We start from the raw sequence: 24,027 nt of genomic DNA on the forward strand, positions 1-24,027 counted from the left end.
CTGAAAACTCAAGCAGATGAAAAAGCTACTGTACTTCCTTATTTGACGGACTCGCCTCTATTAACATGGCGGCGACACACGGAGAAAACCATGAAGAAGACGTTCAGTTCAAGTGACCTCTGGTATTAGAAGACGAGATATGGCGGCGATTTTTGGACTTCCGGTGTGAAGTGGAGGTCCTCGACTGCATCCAGGCACTCTTGAAACCAGGAAGCATTGTGACCATGCACCTCCTGTATGAAAACCCTTACCTATAATATGCAGAGCTTAACAAATATATTAGCCCACCCTAACCCTAACCAAAGTCAGGTTTCTGCCACAGCTGCCCTAAATTAACAGCATTGGTAATTACCAAAATCATTTTTGATGTTTCTGCAATGGTTAATACACCAATATGTAGAAGCTCTTTAACCCAAATGATATTTTTAATGCTAAAATAGAATTATTATTGTTATCCATGAATTTTCAAATGTACTGATTTACAAAAAAACTGAAAAAATAGTAAAGCACATTAATATTTCTTGATTAATATGTCAGATTATAGTTATTTACTGTAATTTCTGAAGAGAAAAATGAGTTTTAGTGGTTGAATGTTATGCTTGATTTATTTCTGACTTCTCAGAGAAGCCCAGTGAGCCGACTCATATTTGGGTGAATTCAGTTTGAAATTCCTCATTCCTGTTCAAACTGGTAAAACGTGGAGAGCTGACTGAAAATGAAAGAGTCCGCATTAAAGCACTTCATGATGCTGGATGGTCTCAGATATGACAGCTGGTCTGATACATTTGTTAAGTGCTGTATATATTTGTCAGTTTAGCCTTCCAGGGCTTTTTTCTTCAGAAATTAGCTGGTTTTAGTTGTGTGTCCTCATTACCTTCATGCCTCTTATTTTACATAAGTCTACGATGCTGAATCATACCATTACACTACTGTCTGAAGCTGAATTATTTAGGGAAATCAACATTGAAGGTCATGCTTCTAACTTCTTAATGACTTTAGTCAAGTTTCTGACATAGAACCTGTCCCACCTGACAATAGAAGCTGAAGCGTTGATAAAATGAAGTTCAGTAGTATTCTTTTACATAGGTCTATTTTACATAGATATCTTTAAAAACTCTAGTTTATGGCATACTCATACATGCTTTATATTATTGTGTGGTTGTTGCGTGGTTATGAATCGCATCCATTATTCTGACATAGGACAAAATGCCAAATGTATTGATTGAAAATTCTGAAACATTTATATGGGTAGGCTATTTCTTGAATATATTCCTGCAACACATCACTGCAGTAAAGCTAAAAGGTCAGAAATAAAATCACCTTTTACTCCGGTGCTATTGAGCGCTGTTGCTGCCTTTTTCAGTTCATAAATAAGTGGACCTGGAAAAAGTACAAAGCCACAAAAGACAGATTACCAAAAGCACCCTTCAGTTTGAGAGAGTTCAGACATTTTTATAGGAGCCAAAGTGACAAACTAAGAGAGTGTTTACAGGAAAGTTTGTTTGGATTAATAAAATAGCCTACATCTGAATATTTTTACATTTAAATCCTCTTCTTACTTTCTGTTTTGTATTTGTGGCAGTAAAACTCAACAAGAAAGCTACACAGTAAAGCTAGGTGTCGTTGATTGCTTGAACAGTTCAGATTTCTTTTTTTATTTAATTTTGAGGGAAGAAATTCAAGCACAAGATTTTAATTGATACAGTTTATTCTCTAAAACCAGTGATGGGGGACAGACTGGAGGTGCTTTCTAAAAGGAGTCCAGGATTTTTCTAGCATGCACAGCCTGAAAAGCACATGGTGTAATGCACAATTAGTAAGCTTCAACCTTAAACCTGCTGAAAGTAAAAATCCACTCGTGTAATGGTTGTTCTTATTTTAACTTTAGAAATAATAGACCTGATTTGACTTTAAGTAATGAAATTCTTATTCTCAGTGTTCTACAACCTGCAGGAAGGTCAGAATGTTCTGGATAATTACAAACTTCTATAGTCTTTTATAATACGTGCCTATTTGAAAACTTCACTTGTGATAAAATTCATTTTACAGAAGTTCATTCAGTTATTTTTGAATTATAGATTTTTTGATTTCACTCAATCTTGTTCAAATCAGATCTTGCAACAAAAATAAGGGCAAAGCATTTTAATCTTACAAGCATCTTAATAGCTAGATTTTAAATTAAGTCAGTTACTACAAACCTGGAAGAAGGTTGACCAAATTATTTTATAGTAAAGTCCAAAGCATTCAAAGCTTGCTCTAACCTTCTCATCTGTTTTGCCAGTCCACGGTTCTTATTTCTTGAACCAGTACAGTTCTGCCAATGCTATTTCAGTTCTCAAAGCTTGTTTTAAATGGGTGAGGGTTTTTTTTTAAATGTGGAAACTAACTTTTTACAAATGGAATAGGTGCCTTACTGTTTTTTACTCAGCAACCTTGTTGTGTTGAAGTGTCTTAATTCACTTGGAAATCTGCTTACCTTCTGTAAAGTTGACTCATTGTCGTACAGATTTGTAAATGGCTGAAAAACGTTTGAATGTGATGATGATGTCTGAAACAGAACTGAAAGAAAACCTTCCTGTGTTGGAGTATTTTTTCCACATACACTAAAACATCTACTCTGTATTTGTTACTGTCATTAAAGTTTTTAGAAATTCAACTTACTGCAGCATCAACCAATGAGTAGAGTGAGTATTATCACGTACTGCTTATATTTCATTGGAAGATCTGAAACACAAAACTCAGAAGTTCAATGATTAGTATGAAAGAGTTTGAAATCTTTCCATGTCTTCAGTGTTGAAAGGCGAAGATGGAAGTACACTTTATAATGGTTATGGGCTTGACCTGAGATCTCCAACAAGCATTCATTCTAACAGGCTAATATTATTAATATAACAGCCTAATATTCTAATTCAATGCTATTGCAAATGTGACAAAGTTTGACCACCAGCCCAGAGTTTGTTCAGGTCAGGACATTTTTAAATTATCTTGAGTTTTTTTCATGAGTGATCATGTAAAAAAAAAACAAAAAAACAAAAATACAAAGATCTTCTGTGTGCCACTTATCAGAAGAGAGTTCAACCTTTGCTGCAAGAACCTTTAAGAGCAGCACAGATGAGTACTGCTTTCAACTGCCATAAAGACATACACTATATTGCCAAAAGTATTCACTCACCCATCCAAATCATGTAAATCAGGTGTGCCAGTCACTTCCATGTCCACAGGTGTATAAAATCATCACCTAGGCATGCAGACTGTTTCTACATGTGTGAAAGAATGGCTCGCTCTCAGGAGCTCAGTGAATTCCAGCGTGGTACTGTGATAGGATGCCACCTGTGCAACAAGTCCAGTGGTGAAATTTCCACGTAAAATGACGGAGCGGGGTCAGAGGATGCTGAGGTCATAGTGCGCAGAGGTCCCTGAATTTCTGCAGAGTCAATGGCTACAGACCTCCAAACTTCATGTGGCCTTCAGATTAGCTCAAGAACAGTGGTAGAGAGCTTCATGGAATGGGTTTCCATGGTAACAGCTGCATCCAAGCCATACATCACCAAGTGCAATGCAAAGCGTGGATGCAGTGGTGTAAAGCACGCCACCACTGGACTCTAGAGCAGTGGAGACGCCTTCTCTGGAGTGACCAATGGCGCTTCTTCATCTGGCAATTTGATGGACCAGTCTGGGTTTGGCGGTTGCCAGGAGAACGGTACTTGTCTGACTGCATTGTGCCAAGTGTAAAGTTTGGTGGAGGGGGGATTATGGTGTGGGCTTGTTCTTCAGGAGCTGGGCTTGGCCCCTTAGTTCCAGTCAAAGGAACTCTGGATGCTTCAGCATACCAAGAGATTCTGGACAATTCCATGCTCCCAACTCTGTGGGAACAGTTTGGGGATGGCCCCTTCCTGTTCCAACATGACTGTGCACCAGTGCACAAAGCAAGGTCCATAAAGACATGGAGGAGAGAGTTTGGTGTGGATCAACTTGACTGGCCTGCACAGAGTCCTGACCTCAACCCCATAGAACACCTTTGGGATGAATTAGAGCAGAGACTGAGAGCCAGGCCTTCTGGTCCAACATCAGTGTGTGACCTCACAAATGTGCTTCTGGAAGAATGGTCAAAAATTCCCATAAACACACTCCTAAACCTTGTGGAAAGCCTTCCCAGAAGAGTTGAAGCTGTTCTAGCTGCAAAGGGTGGACTGACGTCATATTAAACCCTATGGATTAAAAATGGGATGTCACTGAAGTTCATATGAGAGTCAAGGCAGGTGAGTGAATACTTTTGGCAATAGAGTGTAGCTCCTGTTTGTCACATATTAACATTTACATCAATGCTGTGAAGCCGCCCCAACAGAGCTTTAAATTTATTTTCGTTAAGGTGCAGTCCTGCCAGAGAAAAGTGGAAGCATCTAAAAATAAAAAGGCGTAGCTGTTAAATATATTTCAATAGGTGGGGCACGATAGACTCAGTGGTACCTCACTATATTATATGTACTATATTAAACAATTATCATTCAGTGGCTCTTTCAGTCCACATTTGCTTTCATCCCCAACATAAATACACAAAAATTCCAGCTGACTGAAGGTCATTACTCAGGCTGAAATAAAATATATATATGAAATAAACTATAAACTATAAATAAACTAAAACCTGAGTCCTACTTAGCAAACAGTCAGTGGCCTCAAAAGTTGGGGAGCAGCCCCTGGAATCTGAAGAATCTATCTCAAGAACTCAATCAAGTCAAGGATTAAGTAAAACGCCTTTAGTTAGCTCGGGGCATTTCTGAGGATAAAAACAAAAAATCTAAGACAAAGCCGACGTAGTTTCGACCTACACAGGTCTTCATCAGAGCATGGTGACACAGACACAGGTGAGATTCATTTAAAACATCAGCTCATGGATACAACTCATTCATTTATTTATTGGCTATCTATTTACTTTAAAGGTGGGTCTCTGTAGATGCAGGTTTCTACTATTAATTTAATGTCATCTATAGTTTTGACTATTATGTTCCCTAGAAATGGTTTGAAATCAGTCTCCTCACTGATAAGCCATGGCATCAAATCTTAAGGTCCAGGAAGTCTGAGAGGTCACCACCTCTAACAGACTGCTCCTCCTGCTCTAAATCCTCCACCTTCAAAAGACTGACCGGGGGTGTCAAACTCAGGGCCCGGGGGCCAAATCCGGCCTGTGGTACAGTTATACCTGGCCCACCAGATCAGATCATATTTTTATTCTAACTGGCCCACCAGTTAAGGTCTGCAGATTTCCTCCAGTACAAAAATGTGAACCTAACCTTGATGACTGAAAATGTCCTTGTTAAATCGTAAGAATTAAAAAGAGTAAAGAGTGAAAATAATTTGATTAAAAAAAGTCAGCGATGTGGGAAAGAAATTTGTGGGGGTTTTATTTTGTATTTTCTAATTTGCATCTCACAATTATGATCTAAAGCTATGGTTTTGACTTTTTTTTTACATCATATTTTGACCATTAAATTGATGCTTTTAATTTTCAAGTCATATTTTGATTTTTTAAATTCATGAATTTGAATTTAATTTTACCTTTTGACATTTTCAACTTCTAACTTTGAATTTTAATCCCAAATATTAACCTTTTCGATTAAAAATCTCAAATTTTGATCTCATCTTTGGACATTTATAATTCAATATTTTTAATATTATCTCATATTTTAACATTGAAAGCTCATGATTTAGAATTTGATCTTATATTTTGACTTATAAAACTCTTGATTTTAAATTTTATCTCATATTTTCACCTTACTAATCTCAATTTAGATTTTTTTTTTCTCATCTCTTGACATTTTCAACTCCTTAATATAACCTTTCATCCCAAATATTGACACTTTTGATTAAAATTCTAAATTTTACTATCTCTTATTTTTCACCTTTTAAACACAAGGTTTTGAATTTTATTTTGTAACTGTTAAAAATCATGATTTTCACTTCTGACTTTTTTAAAGTCGGAAGCATTCCTTAAAAATGTTACAATTTTTTCCCTATAATTCATTAGCAGTGAAGAAGAGGTTGACAGTTTATGGGAAATTTTGACCCATTAGGCTCTAGGGTTAGACCCAAATCCAGAATCTGACATCCCTGCTTTAAATGTTTAATGTTGGTTTAATGTACAATCTGACCCTCCCTGAATGCACAGCTTTAACAACTACAGGGCAGTACGCCATAGTCTTGGTGAAGACTCCATTCTGATTGGCTCTGGAAGTTCCTTTGTGTCCATTAACTCCTGATATGAGGACACCTATGGAACCTATAGAAGTAGCTCTGGTCACTGTTCCAAATGAATGCACAGCAGCTGTTAGAGGATAGGAGTAACCATAGCAACCTGAGGCAGTCATATTTTCAGAGAAGTGAAGGTAAATTTCTCTGAGGACAGAAAATATCAAATTAAATACAAAGACGATACTGGCATGTCTCTACCCTGTGATTGGCCAGATAGGCACGTTCCATAAATCCCACGTAGACCTCGTTGTAAGATGATTTCTACACCAGACTGAGGGACAGCTTTTCCCTGTCAACTCAGAGCACAAAGATCCTCTATCACGGGGATGTCAGACGCAATCACAGCAGGGTCCGGATTCTGAATTCAGGTCTAGCCTGAGGGCCTAACTGGGTCCACATTAAACCAAACTGTCAACCTCTTTTCACCAGTTATACATTATTGGGAAAATATAAGCACAGATGATAAATTGTTTGAGATTTAAAAAGTCAAAATGATGTTAAAAGGCTCAAAATCTGAGAGGAAAAGTCAAACCTATTAGTGCAAAAGGTCAAAACACAAAATTAGATGTTAAGATAATGCCTTTAAAGGTAAAATATAAAAAAAGAAAGTCTCAATCATGTTTTTAAGTCCAAGAATGACTTGAAATTCAAAATTGTGACTCTAGAAGGTCAAAATATGAGATAAAAAGTCAATTATAAATAGAAAAAGCCAAAATATTAGACAAAAGTCAAAATAATAAAATGACAAATGAAAAATATGAGACAAAAATCAAAGTAATAAATTAAAAAAAGCCTAAATATTAGCTTAAAGTCAAAATAATAAATTTAAAAGGTCAAACCATAAGATGAAAGTCTATGCTTTGTGCTGTGCAAAATTAAAAACATGAAATGAAAACACAAATGAATTTCCCACATTTCTGTTGATGTAATAATTTTTACTCTTTATATTTTTTACATTTCTATGACTTAAGGATATTTGATATCTTCAAGGTTAAGTTTACATTTTTATACTGGAGGAAATCTGCAGACCTCATATTTTAGGGCCAGTTATAATAAAAATAGGATACGATCTTGTGGGCCTGGTATAAGTGTACCACGGGCCAGATTTGGCTCTCGGGCCTTGAGTTTGAGACACCTGCTCCATCAAGTCGTATCATAAGCCAGTGTTTATATTTTTTCTCTTTATTCACTTGTCTCTCCTGATTGTAGTTTTTTAAAATCTTCACACACCCTCAGCCCCACTCACATCAAGCCACACTCACGGTTTTATCGTCCACAGTACATTTTGTTCTGGCATATTACAGCAAAAACTGGAGGCAAAACGAGTCATGTTGAGGCAAACAGGAAGGGTTCCAAAAGTATTTATTTTTCTCTTTCCTTCACATGGAAACACTGCAATTTGGTATTAAAGCACAACATATTTTAACCTGATAACAGTCTTTTTTATTGTTTTCCTGAGAAATTTTCTTAGGTTTTTAGCAACGTTTTAAAATCTCAAGTACCTTGTAAAATTTGATGCATGCCTATTTATTGGTAGCAGAAAATATAAAGGCAGTTTTTGGCTCAGATTAGAAACCTAAATTCAAACACAGCGAGTACCTAGAATTCTATCTAAGAAAGAAAACCGCTAGAAATGAAAACATTAAAAAATCTTCAAGCATAAAAAGCTGTTTAAAAAGCTAGCTAAATAGAAATTTTCTTGAATCTTTTTCAGCTTTAGAGAGGTAAGAGGTCATTTGGCTCCAAAATGGTTAAGTATTTGGCCTGGTTGGAGGATTCACAAATGCACAGAGTCATGTGTGACAACCAAAAGCCGTGTTTCCACCAGGGGGTCCGGTTTGATTCGGCACGGTTTGGTACGCTAAACCTCAAAATAGTTAGCGTTTCCACAGACACCCGTGCTCTCACTGGGCGGCTGTAAAGGCATGAATGTGAAGTCCCAGTCAGCGTGGGTCTGCTGGTCCAGCCGCTGAGTTATAGAAGGATGAGTGACAGAGATCAGTAGGGAATAAGAATTAAACAGCTTTATTTCAGCTGAAAGTGCTTTTAAAAAATAACTATATCTTAATGATGTTAACCGCTGTCAGTCCAGGCTGATGAAATACGCGTACAGAGACTTTTGAGTCATTGATAAGTGAATATATCTAGTCTAGAACAGTTTATATGACAAAATATGAAAGTTTAGAGCTGTACTGTGGGAATTCACCACATTAAAATAAACTAAAGGTTTAACTGGTGTTAAAATCAAACTAGATTAAGTCAGAAATCCTGGGTGTGCTGATCTCATTTAAAAATAGTCTGCAGCCTGAAGTTTTACAAACACGTCCAGCAACCACAGAGTGATGTTTTCACAGGTTACCTTAAGTTAGAAGTAGATTAGTAACTAGTTACAGAAGAGAATGAACTGATCTAAGGCTTTGTATTCACAAAACTTCAGCATTAATTTAGTTTCACATCCATCACAAACCAGGCTGATGTGAGCCTTCAGGCTCTGATTTGTGTTCTTAAAATCGGGTCCAGATAAACATCAGGAAAACTGATTTGTGGGCAGATATCAATATCCACAGACAGTTTGGATCTCTGTTGAGTCCAAAAATCCCTGATTTAAGAAGATATTAGTCCGTTATTCTCCTGTTTTCACCCGCTCCTCACAGAGCAGACTTCATGTTTTGCAGCCCGGAGCCGAGCAGCTGAGTCGCGTGCTGACGTGACGTCAGTACAACCCCCTGTTGTTGTGTGTAGCTCCACCTTTTTGGTACGGATAGGTAAGATTGGTGACCCTATGGAAGGGTGCCGAAAAGTGGGACGGTACGGGTCGCTTTTTTGGGACCCTTGTCAACTTTTGCTCTATGGAAACACAAAAAAAGCGTGCCGTTCCGCACCGAACTGAGCCGGACCGCTTGGTGGAAACAACCTAAAAGACTACTACACTCACACAGAACAGAGATGGACTCGCAAAGTTTAAGACTTGAGTGGTAACTAAAAAATAAAACTGTCCAAAAATGTGTCATAGCACGCTAAACTTAACTGGCAACCCACATCAAGTATGCCATGAGGACAACAATGTCATTCTGAAAAATGTGTTCATAGTAGACGTAAAAGTACAGAGAAGCAAAGCAGGGGAAGAGGAGAACATAAAAGGTGCAGCTTTGGAATAAGTGAGGGATACAGTGGTCCACTAGAAATGGATACCATCCTTCCACCAGTGTTTGTTACAGCCCAATTAAAAAGAAGGTGTTGAAAACAACCCCTGTACAAAGATAAGGCAGCATTTATACTGGCAGAGCTACACCAGGGAACTGGAAGGTTCATGATTTAAGGATGAATTGAGTATAAATAATTAATACATTTTCTCTAAATATTATAAAATTATTTTTTTCCAGTAACCTGACAGATTTTTTTGACAGGTAACATAAAAGGAAATATTTATAAAACATTACTTCTAAAATCATTTTTACTGGGATACACTGTGGGAGATATGCCTATGTGACATAGACACAAATATGATTTTTTCTTGCTGTGTGATTGTTCAGTCACACAGCAGGAAAGCTGGTTGGTGTGGCTTTCAGGCTTTCCTCTTACAGACGTGGATGAAATAGCAGGGGGCCTGGGTCTCTCCAGGGACATAGGTCTTAAAGTCTCCATAGACACTGTGCTCCATTTTACCGCTGAAGGCCTCGTTCAGCAAAGCTGTGAAGCTTTCCAGGCGATGAGGATAGTAGGACAGACGGAATTTACTGTGGATGACAAAGTATGCTTGCATTAGAATTCCTCTTAACACAGAACAAAAATCAGAGCCTTTTCACCTAAATCCTGAGTTTTAAGATTAAAATGAGCCAGACGGTTATCAGGTCAGGTATGGGAGCATATGCTGGTTCAGCGCTTCGCCACACCAACCTGCCCTGCTCTGCTCTCCTGATGGTGCACGCCCTGTGGATTAAACACCACCTTTTCCAGTTTTCATAGGTTCAGTGTGAGCAAAAGCAGCACAATTCTTTTGTGGATCTGGTGGAAACAGATCTCCCCCCATGAACCCTTGTCATTTAAACAGTTTATCCTGGAAAAATTAAATGGAAACTTTTGTTTTAATTATCCATTGAAAATAAGAACTTTTTTGTGGCTTTCTCAGTCTGAATATGAATACCTACAATAAAATAATTTACAGCTACACACTGATGCTGGCTGTCATCTGATCGTCCTGAACAAAGCGAAGTCTAAAGTCTGAAAAAATGTGACAAGATAGAAAAGAAATTACAGGTAGGGGGTTAACCAGAAGAAAATTTTGGTTATTGTAGCGTGCAAATTAAGCTTTCTGTAGCAGTTTTAACTTTTAGAGCTCACAGCTATTACTTTTAACCATCATGTCTCTTCTGGACTTTGTCTTTAAAAAGCTTGGAAAACATCAACCCTGTGGTTATACATCCTTTTCTCAGGACAACCTGGGCTTTAAGAATATATCTACTACAGCAGTGGTTTTCAAAGTGTGAGGCGGGCCTCCCCTGGGGGGCGCCACAGAGCTTCAGGGGAGGTGCGGAACCATAAACCAGAAAAAAAAAAGTGATTTGCTTTGTTAACTTCTGCATGGAGCAAAATAGACTTATAATAACATTAAGGCAGTGATACTCAACATGGGATTATTAGCGGCTCTTTGATGTCTTCATTTTAAATATTATTCCCCCAGAAAACCTTAAAAAAGGGAAACTTTTTTGCCCCTTTATACAATTTTTTTTACACTTTTCATCCATTTAAGCATCTTTTTGTCCTTAAATACCACTTTTTCCCTACTTTTTGCCCATTTTAGCCACTCCTTTTTGCCACTTTTTTCCAGACTTGTTCTCCCATCTCTTGGGGACAAACCAGTGAAAAATAAATATTTTCTGACTGTTTTCAAAATATCTACATGCGCTTTTTTTGCCGTTAGATTCATTTGTGCCATTCCTCAAAGCAGTAGAGACGCAACTGGTCAACTGCCCCTCCCACAATGCATTGCAGTAAACAATATGGCGATGCCCATGGCAGAAAGCCGAAGTAAATGATTGAAAACAGATTAATAATGGATAAAAAGACGTTTATTATCGGATCTGACAATGTGGATTCAATCTTTAAAGACCCTGAAAAGTCACTGAAGTTTCTGGCTCGCTAGAACAGCGTCTTTTAGGGCTATGGAGACATCGATGGTAGCAAACGAACGACAAGAAGGTCAGCTTTCAGAGGAAATAAGGAGTAAATGTATATGGCTTATGGTTCAAAAAGTTATATTTATTTCTAAAAACTTGTCACTTCTTGTTATTTACAAAACACCGTACTCAGAGACCCCAGACAGTCGGCCAAGTTTTGGGCTCACTAGAAAATGTTCTGTAAGAGCTACGAATGCATGAAGACATGATTAGAAAGGCACAACACAGAGCTTTCAGATAACGACCTACGACCTACAGTTCAGACATTACCAAGTGATTTATAAAAGGATGTGCCTGCAGCACAGATCCATGAGCTCTAAGGGTTAAACTACAACAGAAAGGTGATCTAATAAGTTCATCACTGCACTGAGAGTTACCTTAAAATGGACAACAATAACTATATTTGAGGTGAAATAATTAAACAATGATTTTCTTTATTATCATCATTATCATTATTAGCTTTTGAGATTAAGTTTAGTAGATGTGAACAACAGAGATGCCAAATACAAAAAAAACACAACAGTTGAAGTACGCCGCTTTAAATTTGTACAGGACGAGAACACATTCTCAGTTACCAAATTTTTTTAACCACTCTGTTTCTTTATAAGAAATGACGTAGAAGGTATGATTAACGCTGAGATGAGCCACAAAAATTCAATATCAAATCAGTTTCATTTGTACGGCTGACAATACAACAGAGATTTTGTGTTTTGCATGACTGAAAATATCAGAACAAATCTGAAAATGACAGAAGTCTGCTGTGGCCATGAAATATTTTAATTCCATAAATGTAAGAACAGGTCCAAATTATAAGATATGTGATTCTTGCACCACTAGTGTGGTTTAAACAGATTTATTTATTCTCAAATGATCCGTGGATTTTACTATCTACTGTTGATGAAGAGGAGACATTGCTGTTCTTCATCACTGCTGACCTACCTTATTTCAGGAAGATCGTGGTGTGTGGCCTTGGGCACATGGATGGTGTAGTCCAGGGTGATCATATGGGGCTTACTGTTGACCCACAGCACTGAGGTGGAGATGTCCTGAGTTAGATCACTCTGAAAGACAGACATGTGCACACACTCATAACATATGACATGAAACCATGAATGAAGGAATGAATCAACATTTCAGCTTTTATTTCCAGGTATTTACATCTGGATCTGATACACAACTTAGAAGAAAGCATTATTTGTAACAGAACATCACATTTTAGGTGAGCAGAAGTATTGGAGCTGTGTACTGCTGCCCAGATGTGTCCTATTATTATTATCGAAGTTAAACAGTAGATCAGCTGAATGTCTGCTCAGCTTCAGATTTGGGTTTTTCCTGTGCAGACTGCATTTATAGTCAGAGGAGCAGCCAATGAAAACCAGAGGGCTGTCTCTGGGTGAAACACAAGCATTTGTGAACAGGTTGCTGTTCTCCTTTGTGTCCTGGAGGCGTCCCGAGGGGAGTCACTCAAAAGCTGGGTGGGGAGCATGTAAGGGGTCCTGAATGCTCTGGCTTGCTAGCCTGGGTGTTTGCTGCTTGTCTATCTAAGGGTTCTTGGAGCTGCTCTAACTGCTTTAGCATCATCAACACCTGAACACCTGTGTCTGCACGGTAAGCAAACTGAAGCGGCTCAATCAGGGTGTCAGTTGCTGTGATGATGTGCTGTTTAATGACCCTCTCTGTGGCCCTCATTACCAGTGAAGTGAGCCACAGACCTGAGGTTGTTCAGAGCACTGATGGTGCTTTTCTTTGGGATGGGGATGCCTGTGGAGCTGTGCTGTTTTCCATGGTATGAAGAGGACAGACTTTCAGGTCAGGTCAAGTGTGGGAGCATATGCTGGTTTGGCACTTTGCCATGTCAACCTTGGTCCTGTACTGCTTTGGCCTCTTGATTGCAATCGTCCAGGTCTGCACCAGGCCCATGCCTCATCTCTCCAGGTATCCTCCCAGCTGGCCCCTCCACGGCGCACAAAGTCACCCCCCAACTTTTGTCCACATGCTCAGATCCCGGGTTTCCCACTTTCTTGCTCAGAGAACCCGTCACCACATGCTGGAGTCCAAAACTGAGGCAGCATCCAAGGCACCCCCAAATGCCTGGATCTTTGTTTTGGCCCAGGAGAGGGAGATTCCCAAATTTCAGCCTCCTCACTCAGCAAGTTAAGAGCCCCCACAATGACATCTATAGTCACTTTAAGAGTCACAGCACCATCAGCAAAGTCCAGATCAGTGATCTGACAACTGCCAAATGATACTCCACTGTTTACTGACCCTGTGACCATTTTCCAGCCCACACTGAAGAGTGTAGGGGATAAGACGCACCCCTGCCTCACCTCATAATTAACTGAGAAGAAATCAGAGATGGAGACAATACACTTCACAGCACTCAGTGAGGATTTGTAGTGCCAGAATGTGGTCTATTGTAGACCTCTTAGGAGTAAAGGCTGCCTGATCAGGCCTCGGCGAAGTTCTTGCACTGATACTGCTGAACAGCATCCACTGTTCTCCATATGGGGGTTTCTAGCTATGCACTTCATGTAAAGTCAAAGCATTCTGCTTGACTAATTCAGGGAGCATCTTTAGAGCAGATTCTTCTCCACTAAATTAAACTGTATATCCATTTATCAATAAAATAGTTTAATGTATGATGAGTGTTCCTGACTGAATGTAGGTTATAATATAGAATGATTTATTGCTTGAATTTGTTGAACAATACATACGATGAGGAAACTAATAATAATCGCATATAAAATTGCGATTGCAATATTGGGGAAAAAAATCACAATTAGATTATTTTTGCAAATCGTTCAGCCCTACTGTACATCCTAATCCATCTTTTAGAATATTTTAATTTCCCTCTAATAAAGACCAAGGAGTAAAAATTTCCTTGAAATGCGCATCCTAGAAACCCCCATACAGAAAGATGCATTTATGACTATGTGTATTTAAAACATTGAAATTATTCAGAAACAATTAACCATAGTAGCATGAGTCTGAATGTAGGGGTGCAACAAGCTTATGCTATGAAGGAGGCGGCTGGGGTGGAGGAGGTGAAGCTGGCTATCAGCTGATTGCAACCTGAGGTATGACTTTTGTGACCAAACACTAAGCTTCATCAATTCTATATAGAATGAACTAATTATTTTTGCTCATATTGCAAATTTGATGTCATTTGATTAATTGAAGGGTATCATCATGTTTATGTCCCTCATTTATTTAAGGAAAACTTAGATAAAACACGAAAAATCTGACACTAGAATGTTTGCCTAATGTGCATAAAATCTCTGCTGCTGCAAAAATTTGATTTATTAAACTGGTATTTCAACACATTTCAAGTTAAAAGAAATTTTGCAACTTGTGCAATTTGTAAATTGCAGCAGGCCATACTGCAGTTTAATCTAATTTGCGATTAATTTCCCAGCCTTAGTTGAAGGTAGTGGTCCTTTCTTATTGTCCTGCATTCATAACACTGCACTAGTAAGAAGCATGACATCTGACTAAAGAGCGTGGCGTTGGTTGCAGCATGCTCATTTGCACCATCTTAAACAAATCTCGTTACCTTATAGTATATATTTTTGCCTTGTGGTGCCCGGCCAGTCTCCAGGATGTAGTCATAGTTGCGATGGTCAATGATGAGGATCCCACCTGGTCTAACCATACTTGCGATGTTCTGTAGGGCCAGTTTCTGGTCACTCTGGTCCCCTGGGAACAATACAACATAACTTATAGGATCATTCACAGTGAAAACTGTCTAAAGTTACATGACATATTTGGTTAAAAGAAAAGAAGTATCAGATTTATAATTAGAATAGTTTTAGAGGGTCTGATGTCTCTCACCTTTAAAATCTGGTAGGTGGGCAAATGAATTGCCAAGGCAGATAACGGCATCAAATCCATCCCCTGGTTTCTGAATATCCTCTTGTAATGTCAACCAGTTGGCCTCTTCAATAACTGCAGGGAAAGCAGGAAGAAAATCTCACACAAGCAATTGTATGAACACTACAGAGTTTGATCTGACATTACATCTAAGAATACAGCCACTCTGATTCATGTGCTGGGAATACTCAAATGAATCACCAAAAGCATGTGAAAAAAGCTGTACCCCATTGGTCAAAAGCTGGTTCTTTTCTTCTCTCCCATCTTGACTTCAGCGCATACTTGAGCATTTTATCGCTGGCATCCACACTCACCATGTTAAAACCCTCTTCCACCAACATGATGGAGTCAACCCTACAGAAGGAGAAATGTGTTAAATATCAAGTTTACCAAAAAAGGCTCATCTAGCTTTGAAAGAACATTTGGTTTACTTGTAAGTAGCAACAAATAACTCAAGAAAAAAAATAAGCATGGTTCAGATAGATTCATCCATGTAACTGTGAATTTAATTCCCTGATTGTGAGCATAGTCTGCAGAAGTTGCTACCGAAGAAAAAACTAGAAAGCTTGCACATTTAGAGGGCCAAAAATAGTGAGGCTATTTGTAACTTCATTTGACTGCTGAGGCATACTACGGGAAGGGTTCAGAGTCAAACGAGCACAAAAGAGTCACACATTTTACTTTACACACTCCTGGGCCTCCACAGCAGTGTTCATTTTGGCAGCTATTTTTAATTTTAGTCTTAATTTTAGTCTCTAATTGAAATGCATTTTAGTTTAAGTCATATTTTAGTCATTTCTACCCTTTGTAGTTTTAGTCGACGAAAACTCAAAAAACATTTGAGTCTAGTTTAGTTTTAGTCCTTACTTTTAGTCCAAGCATTTATTTTCTCTCCTAAATCTGGTACCAAATCATGGTAGTGTGTTCTCTGCCAAACCTGGGGTCCGTGTTTTCTACAGCTGAGAGGCAGAATAGATACAGATGTGTTTTTTTTGACAGATTTACCCACAGTGGAGAAATATCATGGATTTTGAATGTCCAACGAAAACTACATTACATTTAAGTCTAGTTTTAGTCATCCTGATGAAAAACTAAACTTACTTTTTGTTAGTTTTAGTCATCACAGATCTATTTTTTTAGTCTTGGTCTAGTTTTTGTCATGGAAAAAAAGACTGTCCACGAACATTTTCAGTCATAATTTTAGTCGACAAAAATAACACTGCTCCACAGGCTGTGGAGGATTTGGGTCTTTGGATGAGGAACAAAAAAACAGAAGAAGAAAACACGCACTAGTTGGCTTCTGCAGATGCAAAAATGCTTGAATAAATTCTTGATTATTTCAATGATGATCCCACTGCATTGTGCATGTCAAGAATTAAATAAAACTAAAGTTTCAAGAGAAAAGGGTGTCTCTTTGATTTCACTGAGTGCCCTTGCTGCAGTTGCAACACAGAGATAAAGTATCAGCAGAGGTCAGCAGGGTGTAGGGAACCAGTCAAAACTAACCATAGCAAACCAAAACCTGCTTACCAGCCACCCTGCATTAGTTATGACCATTCAGCGAGTAGCTGGGATACACTGATGTGAGACCTCTTACATCTGCTGTACATTAAGACCAAAAAAGTTTAATATAAAATCATAACTGATGGTTTCAGTCATAGACTGCTGCAGATGTTCAGATGTCAGATTGAAATTCCAGGATATTAATTTACTTGCATGCACAATAAAACATATTTGTCATGTATGTCTGCAGCACAAACATCCAGAATAGAAAACATTTTACTCTGAAACGTTTCAGTGAACTTCAACACTTAAAACGCTTGAAAATTATTTGGAAATAGTCTGTAAAATAACCAGAGATTATTTTAACTCTTTGGGCGAGCTTTAAAATCACAGATTTGTTGAATGGAGTTGATTGAGACGTGCTGCCACGCCAGCACTGACATGTCACATCCTGCCACAGCCGCAGACATTACCCTGTTCCACAGGCTACGTCCAGCACTCTCCGCACGCCCTGCCCTCTGAGCAGAGACAGCACCCAGCTTTTGTATTCCTGCGTCCTACTCTGAGTGTCTCCGATGTACAGCTCCCACACCTTGGCTGCTTTGCCGTCAGCATACTGATCAGGAAGACCCTCGGCGGCCACGCCGAGAGAGCGGGTCCTAAACACGCTGTCGACCATGCTGCTGCTTTCACCCGGGACAGACTCGCGAGCTCACACGGTGATAATCAGGAAATAAGCAACAATACTTTTTACATTCGCATGAACCGAGCTTTCTTTGTACAGTAATTTTCTGCACATGCCACTGCAGAGTTTGGTAGATATTCATGTGAGTTACGCAGGGAGGGCAAACTTTCATCCAATGACGCTCCAGCGTTCACTGACGCCTTTTTTCTGATTGGACGGAGCAGACGCAGACACAGTAGCTTGTAGGCGCCGCCCCCTTCCGTGTTTACGTTGCCAGACGTCTTTTAAAGCCTATAATCACCGCCATGCTAAAAAGATGCAATAATGTAGAAAATAATAATCCATCAAATCATGAAAATATCTCCAGCATGGAGAAACGTTTTTAATAGAAACCTTAATGTTTCCGGTAAAGCTGTACTCAGGAAACAGAAGGCCCTTTCAATATTTCACCATTTATCCTTTATTATGTAGCATGGACATAACCTGTAAACTTTAATCATGACAAGAATAAAGTAAAACAAAGTAATGAGGCCCACCTGTCTATAAAGATTTTATCTTAACATGTGGAATCCTTTCAGCGTTCAGTCTACCCACAGCTGTTTAGTTTTCACTCCATCTGAGATAAAGCACCACGATCGGATTACTCAAACAGTCACATTTAGGTTGAGAAAATGCGTTTTTAAGAGGTTTTCCATCAGGGAAATTTCTCTTCCTGTGTGTGAACGCGCGCGTGCGTGTGCGCATACACGTGCCTGGAACTCCCCCTGTTGTGATTGGTCAGTTTACTTCACAAGGTCCGTAACCAGCAGATGTGGGGTTGAGTCAGTCCAAACCAGAGCGATCGAGGTTGTGTAGCTGTAGTCTTATCAACCCAGCACTCCCAGTTCGTGCTCCCTCTGCTGAAAACATGCAGTCTTATTTTAAAGAGAGTTTATGAAGGCTACAGAGCTGACTTCAGCCAAACAGGTTCTCTGTTCCTAGAGCTCTTATATTAAGTTAAAATCTGTAACATTGAAAGCTGTAGAAATGACTGAATCTCTGAAAACAGTTTGAGGAATCTGTGCAGACAGAAGTCAAAGTCTCCTCACAAGGACCCAAGACGTTCAAAACACCTTAGTACAAGGGTGTCAAACTCAAGGCCTGGGGGCCAAATATGGTCCGTGGTACAGTTATACCCGGCCCACCAGATCCTATCCTATTCTTATTATAACTGGCTCTAAAATACGAGGTCTGCAGATTTTCTTCAGTATAAAAATGTAAACTTAACCTTGATATCAAATATCCTGAAGTCATAAAGATGTGGAAAAAAACCTAAAGAGTAAAAATAATTAGAAAAAAGAAATGTGGGAAATTAATTCGTGTTTTCACTTCATATTTTCAGTTTTGCACAGCACAGTTAAGACTGATTTATTATTAGGACTTTTATCTTATGTTTTGACCTTTTACATTTATTATTTGGACTTTTGGATAATATTTAGGCTTTTTCAATTCATTATTTAGATTTTTTGTCTCATGTTTTGACCATAGCGCCTCCTAGTGGTGACAGAAAATATCATGTTTTTACTTTCAGAGGTAAATCTCCTAATGCTGTAATTATTTCCTGCTCATCAAATGTGCTGGGTGAACCCTCAAGACATTGATCTAGATTTAGAGCAGCAGAGGGCGTAGACGTGTCAGCAAGGCGACGGCTTGATGCTTTGCCGTAAAATTTCAAACTGCTACTCAGCTTTTTTTCATCTTAATAAAATTTCATGTGCACAACAATAGTTCCATCCTGAACACATCTGCATTTAAAATTCTGGCCACAGCACCACCTACTGGTAATAGAAAGTTACTGCTTCTTTATAACTATGGTCGATCACTCACATTTGCTCAGGAACATCCAAAGACCTTTACCTTGCACCACCATGAAGACCATGACTTTTGTCCAACACTGTGACTATAATGATTTTTTGATCATCATGAAACAGGAAGTAGTTTTATTAAGTGGTAAACAGGATACTACAGCCATGGAACTTGGTTCATAAAATTCTTACCGCATGAACGAGCTCATTAATATCAATTTTGAAATGAAAAACAAAAAAAAAGTAAAAAATGAAGCTATTTCAAGGATCCTTCTAGATTTAACCTCAGGGAGTCTTCTCATTGAAAGTTGATCTGCAGCTGGAAGATTTGCTGCTGCTTTGTTTGTGCAGAGTACGACCCAGCCGTTACACAACGCATGGCTGCAGACTGACTCAGTGCCGGCATAACCTGAAATATTTCATATTTCAATGAGCCGCCTTTATTCTGACAAAGCAATGTTTTTATGAAATGCTTTAGTCGGTTACGTTGGCTGTAACAGACATGACACATCAGAGAATTGAACAACGTCTCTAAAGAGAGTCATAATTAGGACCTGAGGACAGAAGAGGACTCTGAGAGGAGAAACAGAAAAGTTTAAGTATGACCCAAAGCCTTCTGGGAAACAACGAAAGAATAATATGGTGTGATAACAGCAAATAAAGGTGCCAGAGACCGGGTACCCCACTGTACCTGAAGGTGGCTGAACAGCCAGGAACATTCTAGAATAGTCGTGTGCAGACAAGGCTGTCCATAAGGGGGATAAAGGGGGACGTTTCTGGGACACCGCCAAACTGGGGGCCATGGAGGTCAGAAAACCATGGTCCATTGTAAAGTTAGGCTGTGATATCCTTATTTTATATTTAACCTGAATGATAGCTGCTCTTACTACAACATACACAATACTGCCAAAAGTATTCACTCACCCATCCAAATCATGTAAATCAGGTGTTCCAGTCACTTCCATGTCCACAGGTGTATAAAATCATCACCTAGGCATGCAGACTGTTTCTACAAACATTAGTGAAAGAATGGCTCGCTCTCAGGAGCTCAGTGAATTCCAGCGTGGTACTGTGATAGGATGCCACCTGTGCAACAAGTCCAGTGGTGAAATTTCCTGGCTCCTAAATATTCCACAGTCAACTGTCAGTGGTATTAGAACAAAGTGGAAGCCATTGGGACCCACAGCAACTCAGCCACCAAGTGGTAGACCACGAAAAATGACGGAGCGGGGTCAGAGGATGCTGAGGTCATAGTGCACAGAGGTTGCTAACTTTCTGCAGAGTCAATGGCTACAGACCTCCAAACTTCATGTGGCCTTCAGATTAGCTCAAGAACAGTGGTAGAGAGCTTCATGAATGGGTTTCCATGGTAACAGCTGCATCCAAGCCATACAACACCAAGTGCAATGCAAAGCGTGGATGCAGTGGTGTAAAGCACGCCGCCACTGGACTCTAGAGCAGTGGAGACGCCTTCTCTGGAGTGACCAATCGCGCTTCTCCATCTGGCAATCTGATGGACCAGTCTGGGTTTGGTGGTTCCCAGGAGAACGGTACTTGTCTGACTGCATTGTGCCAAGTGTAAAGTTTGGTGGAGGGGGTATTATGGTGTGGGCTTGTTTTTCAGGAGCTGGGCTTGGCCCCTTAGTTCCAGTCAAAGGAACTCTGAATGCTTCAGCATACCAAGAGATTCTGGACAATTCCATGCTCCCAACTCTGTGGGAACAGTTTGGGGATGGCCCCTTCCTGTTCCAACATGACTGTGCTCCAGTGCACAAAGCAAGGTCCATAAACTCAGAATTCTGACTTTTTCTCACAAGTGCAAAAAAAATCGGGTCAAATTTTCTTTTTTCAGTGGTCCTAATACTCTTCTGCAGTGTTGCCAACTTAGCAACTTTGTCTCTATATTTAGCGAGTTTTTTCAGACCTTTCTAGCGACTCTTTCTCTAAAAAGCGACTAGCGACAAATCTAGCGACTTTTTCTGGTGTTACTTTGGGAGACTCTGACGCAAAAGCACGTATCGTTGTAGCGCCTCTGAGCAGCGGGCGCTGCCGTGGGCCCCTCCCCGTCCCAAAGCACTGAAAGGCAGCCCACTCCTCGCGCAGCAGTCCCTCTCAGCTGCGGTCAGAGCAGGAGATGCTCACGCCTCCATGTCCAGACTACAGATTAACCGCACTGTGAAGACACCTTGACAGTTTTTTCTATTGTCTCTTTTTGGTCCATTTAGATTGTTAATGAAGACTGTATAAAAAAATTGATTTGTTGTAGGCTCTTAAGTGGACCATAAGGTTTAAAACTAAACCAAACGTAAGAAAAGTAAACCTCTAAGAAAATAGAATAATACATAAATGATAAACCAAGAGTTACTCTACCAGAGTATTTCTCGAGTCATTTTGCCTAGCCCAGATAAAGGAGGGTTGGAATTGTGACGTTATAAAAACAAGAATCCACAGAAGCAAGTTCATTTGTTGTTCCACACATAATAAGGGTCTTTACTCACTTTTGGTCTCTCTCATGATGTTTTTCCTCTCTCCTACACAGTGGCAGCTGGTGAAAAATGTCACTGGTGGGGCTGTCCTAAATCTGTTCAACAGCAGGCACATTGTCTATTTTTATAGTCAAAAAGTTCAAGTATAAAAACAACACTTCTTCTTTGCATTTGAACATACAACAATCATTTTATTCAAACATGAAATTGAGTTAACACTTTAAAAACTCATCAGGATATATTATCAAGGGAAGATTCAGTAAGAGACATGCAGCATGTACAGTTGAAACCAGAAGTTTACATACACTATATAAAAAGGCACATAAACTTTTTTTTTCTCACCGTCTAACATTAAATCAGATTAAAATTTTCCTGTTTTTGGTCAAGTAGGATTACTAAAATTATTTCTATTTGCTAAATGCCAGAATAATGAGAAAATGATTTTTTTAGACAATTTTTATTACGTTCTTGAGAGTCAGAAGTTTACATACACTAAGATTACTATGCCTTTAAACAATTTGGGAAAGCCCAGATGATGATGTCATGTCTTTGGAAGCCTCTGATAGGTTTATTGACAACATTTGAGTTAATTAGAAGCACACCTGTGGATGTATTTTAAGGCACACCTGAAACACACTGCTTCTTTGTGTAACATCATGGGAAAATCAAAAGAAATCAGCCAAGATATCAGGAAGAGAATTGTGGAATTGCACAAGTCTGGTTCATCCTTGGGTGCAATTTCCAGATGCCTGAAGGTGCCACGTTCATCTGTTCAAACAATTATATGCAAGTATAAACACCATGGGAATGTCCAGCCATCATACCGCTCAGGAAGGAGACGGGTTCTGTGTCCCAGAGATGAATGTGCTTTGGTCCGAAAAGTCCATCTCAACCCAAGAACAAAAGCAAAAGACCTTGTGAAGATGCTGGCTGAAGCTGGTGAGAGTGTGTCATTATCAACAGTCAAACGAGTCCTGTACCCACATGGGCTGAAAGGCCACTCTCCCAGGAAGAAGCCATTACTCCAAAAGAAACATAAAAAAGCCAGATTACAGTTTGCAAATGCACACAGGGACAAAGATCTTAATTTTTGGAGACATGTTCTGTGGTCTGACCAATCTAAAATTGAACTTTTTGGCCATAATGACCATCGTTACATTTGGAGAAAAAAGGGGGAAGCTTGCAAGCCTGAGAACACCATCCCAACTGTGAAACATGGGGGTGGCAGCATCATGTTGTGGGGTTGTTTTGCTGCAGGAGGGACTGGTGCACTTCACAAAATAGATGGCATCATGAGGAAAGAACATTATGTGGAAATACTGAAGCAACATCTCAAGACATCAGCCAGGAAGTTAAAGCTTGGGCTCAAATGGGTTTTCCAAATGGACAATGACCCTAAGCATACTGCCAAACTGGTTACAAAGTGGCTTAAGGAAAACAAAGTCAGTGTTTTGGAGTGGCCATCACAAAGCCCTGATCTCAATCCCACTGAAAATTTGTGGGCAGAGCTGAAAAGGCATGTTCAAGCAAGGCGGCCTACAAACTTGGCTCAGTTACACCAGTTCTGCCAGGAGGAATGGGCCAAAATTCCTGCAAACTATTGTGAGAAGCTTGTGGAAGCATATCCAAAATGTTTGACCCAAGTCATACAGTTTAAAGGCAATGCTACCAAATACTAATGAAATGTATGTAAACTTCTGACTCTCAAGAAAATAATAAAAAAGATTGTCTAAAAATTGATCTCTCTCATTATTCTGGCATTTAGCAAATAGAAGTAATTTTGGTAATCCTAATTGACCAAAAACAGGAAAATTTGAATCTGATTTAATGTTAGATGGTGAGAAAAAAAGTTTATGTGCCTTTTTATATAGTGTATGTAAATTCTGGTTTCAACTGTAAGTGAGCACATGCTACACTTACCAGTAATGACATATATACAGATAGTGGCATGTATCAAAGAGCTTTGAGATGCAGAGATCCTGACCTCCAGTCATTTTCTGCTTAACAAATGTTTATTCTCAAAGACAATCTGCTGTCCTGTCCTGTAACTTCATCAGCAGAATGTTCTATCAAAGCACCTGAATCTGTGTACAATAAACAACATGCATGAACCATACCAATTCCTTTTACAACACTGTATCAAATAAATCAAACTTTGCCTTAGTTGAAACTGGTTTGAACAAGTAAGTCTGAGTACAACTACTGACAATAATAAT

General features: G+C 39.2%; 1 protein-coding gene across 1 annotated transcript; it reads right to left on the reverse strand.

The window, feature by feature from the left end:
- Window positions 1-8,514: 8,514 nt before the first annotated feature.
- On the reverse strand, window positions 8,515-17,632 carry gnmt (glycine N-methyltransferase). The gene is made up of 6 exons (XM_041813091.1): window positions 17,270-17,632; window positions 15,520-15,647; window positions 15,255-15,368; window positions 14,977-15,119; window positions 12,363-12,484; window positions 8,515-9,983 (listed from the first exon to the last, which is right to left on the reverse strand). Exons 1-6 carry the CDS (start codon window positions 17,473-17,475, stop codon window positions 9,812-9,814), a joined length of 885 nt encoding a protein of 294 aa, XP_041669025.1. The 5' UTR covers window positions 17,476-17,632; the 3' UTR covers window positions 8,515-9,811.
- Between the last annotated feature and the right edge of the window lie 6,395 nt (window positions 17,633-24,027).

Source organism: Cheilinus undulatus, linkage group 18 (genome assembly GCF_018320785.1).
Source record: "Cheilinus undulatus linkage group 18, ASM1832078v1, whole genome shotgun sequence".
In the NCBI taxonomy this organism is placed as follows: domain Eukaryota; kingdom Metazoa; phylum Chordata; class Actinopteri; order Labriformes; family Labridae; genus Cheilinus; species Cheilinus undulatus.

What these genes read in the sequence shown, in the direction of transcription:
- gnmt (XM_041813091.1), bottom strand. Translation starts at nt 17,475, where the DNA reads ATGGTCGACAGCGTGTTTAGGACCCGCTCTCTCGGCGTGGCCGCCGAG. An exon ending in GACGTAGCCTGTGGAACAGG is followed by an intron (nt 15,648 to 17,269) that starts GTAATGTCTGCG and finishes CTCCTTCTGTAG; the next exon opens with GGTTGACTCCATCATGTTGG. An exon ending in CCACCTACCAGATTTTAAAG is followed by an intron (nt 15,120 to 15,254) that starts GTGAGAGACATC and finishes TATTGTTCCCAG; the next exon opens with GGGACCAGAGTGACCAGAAA.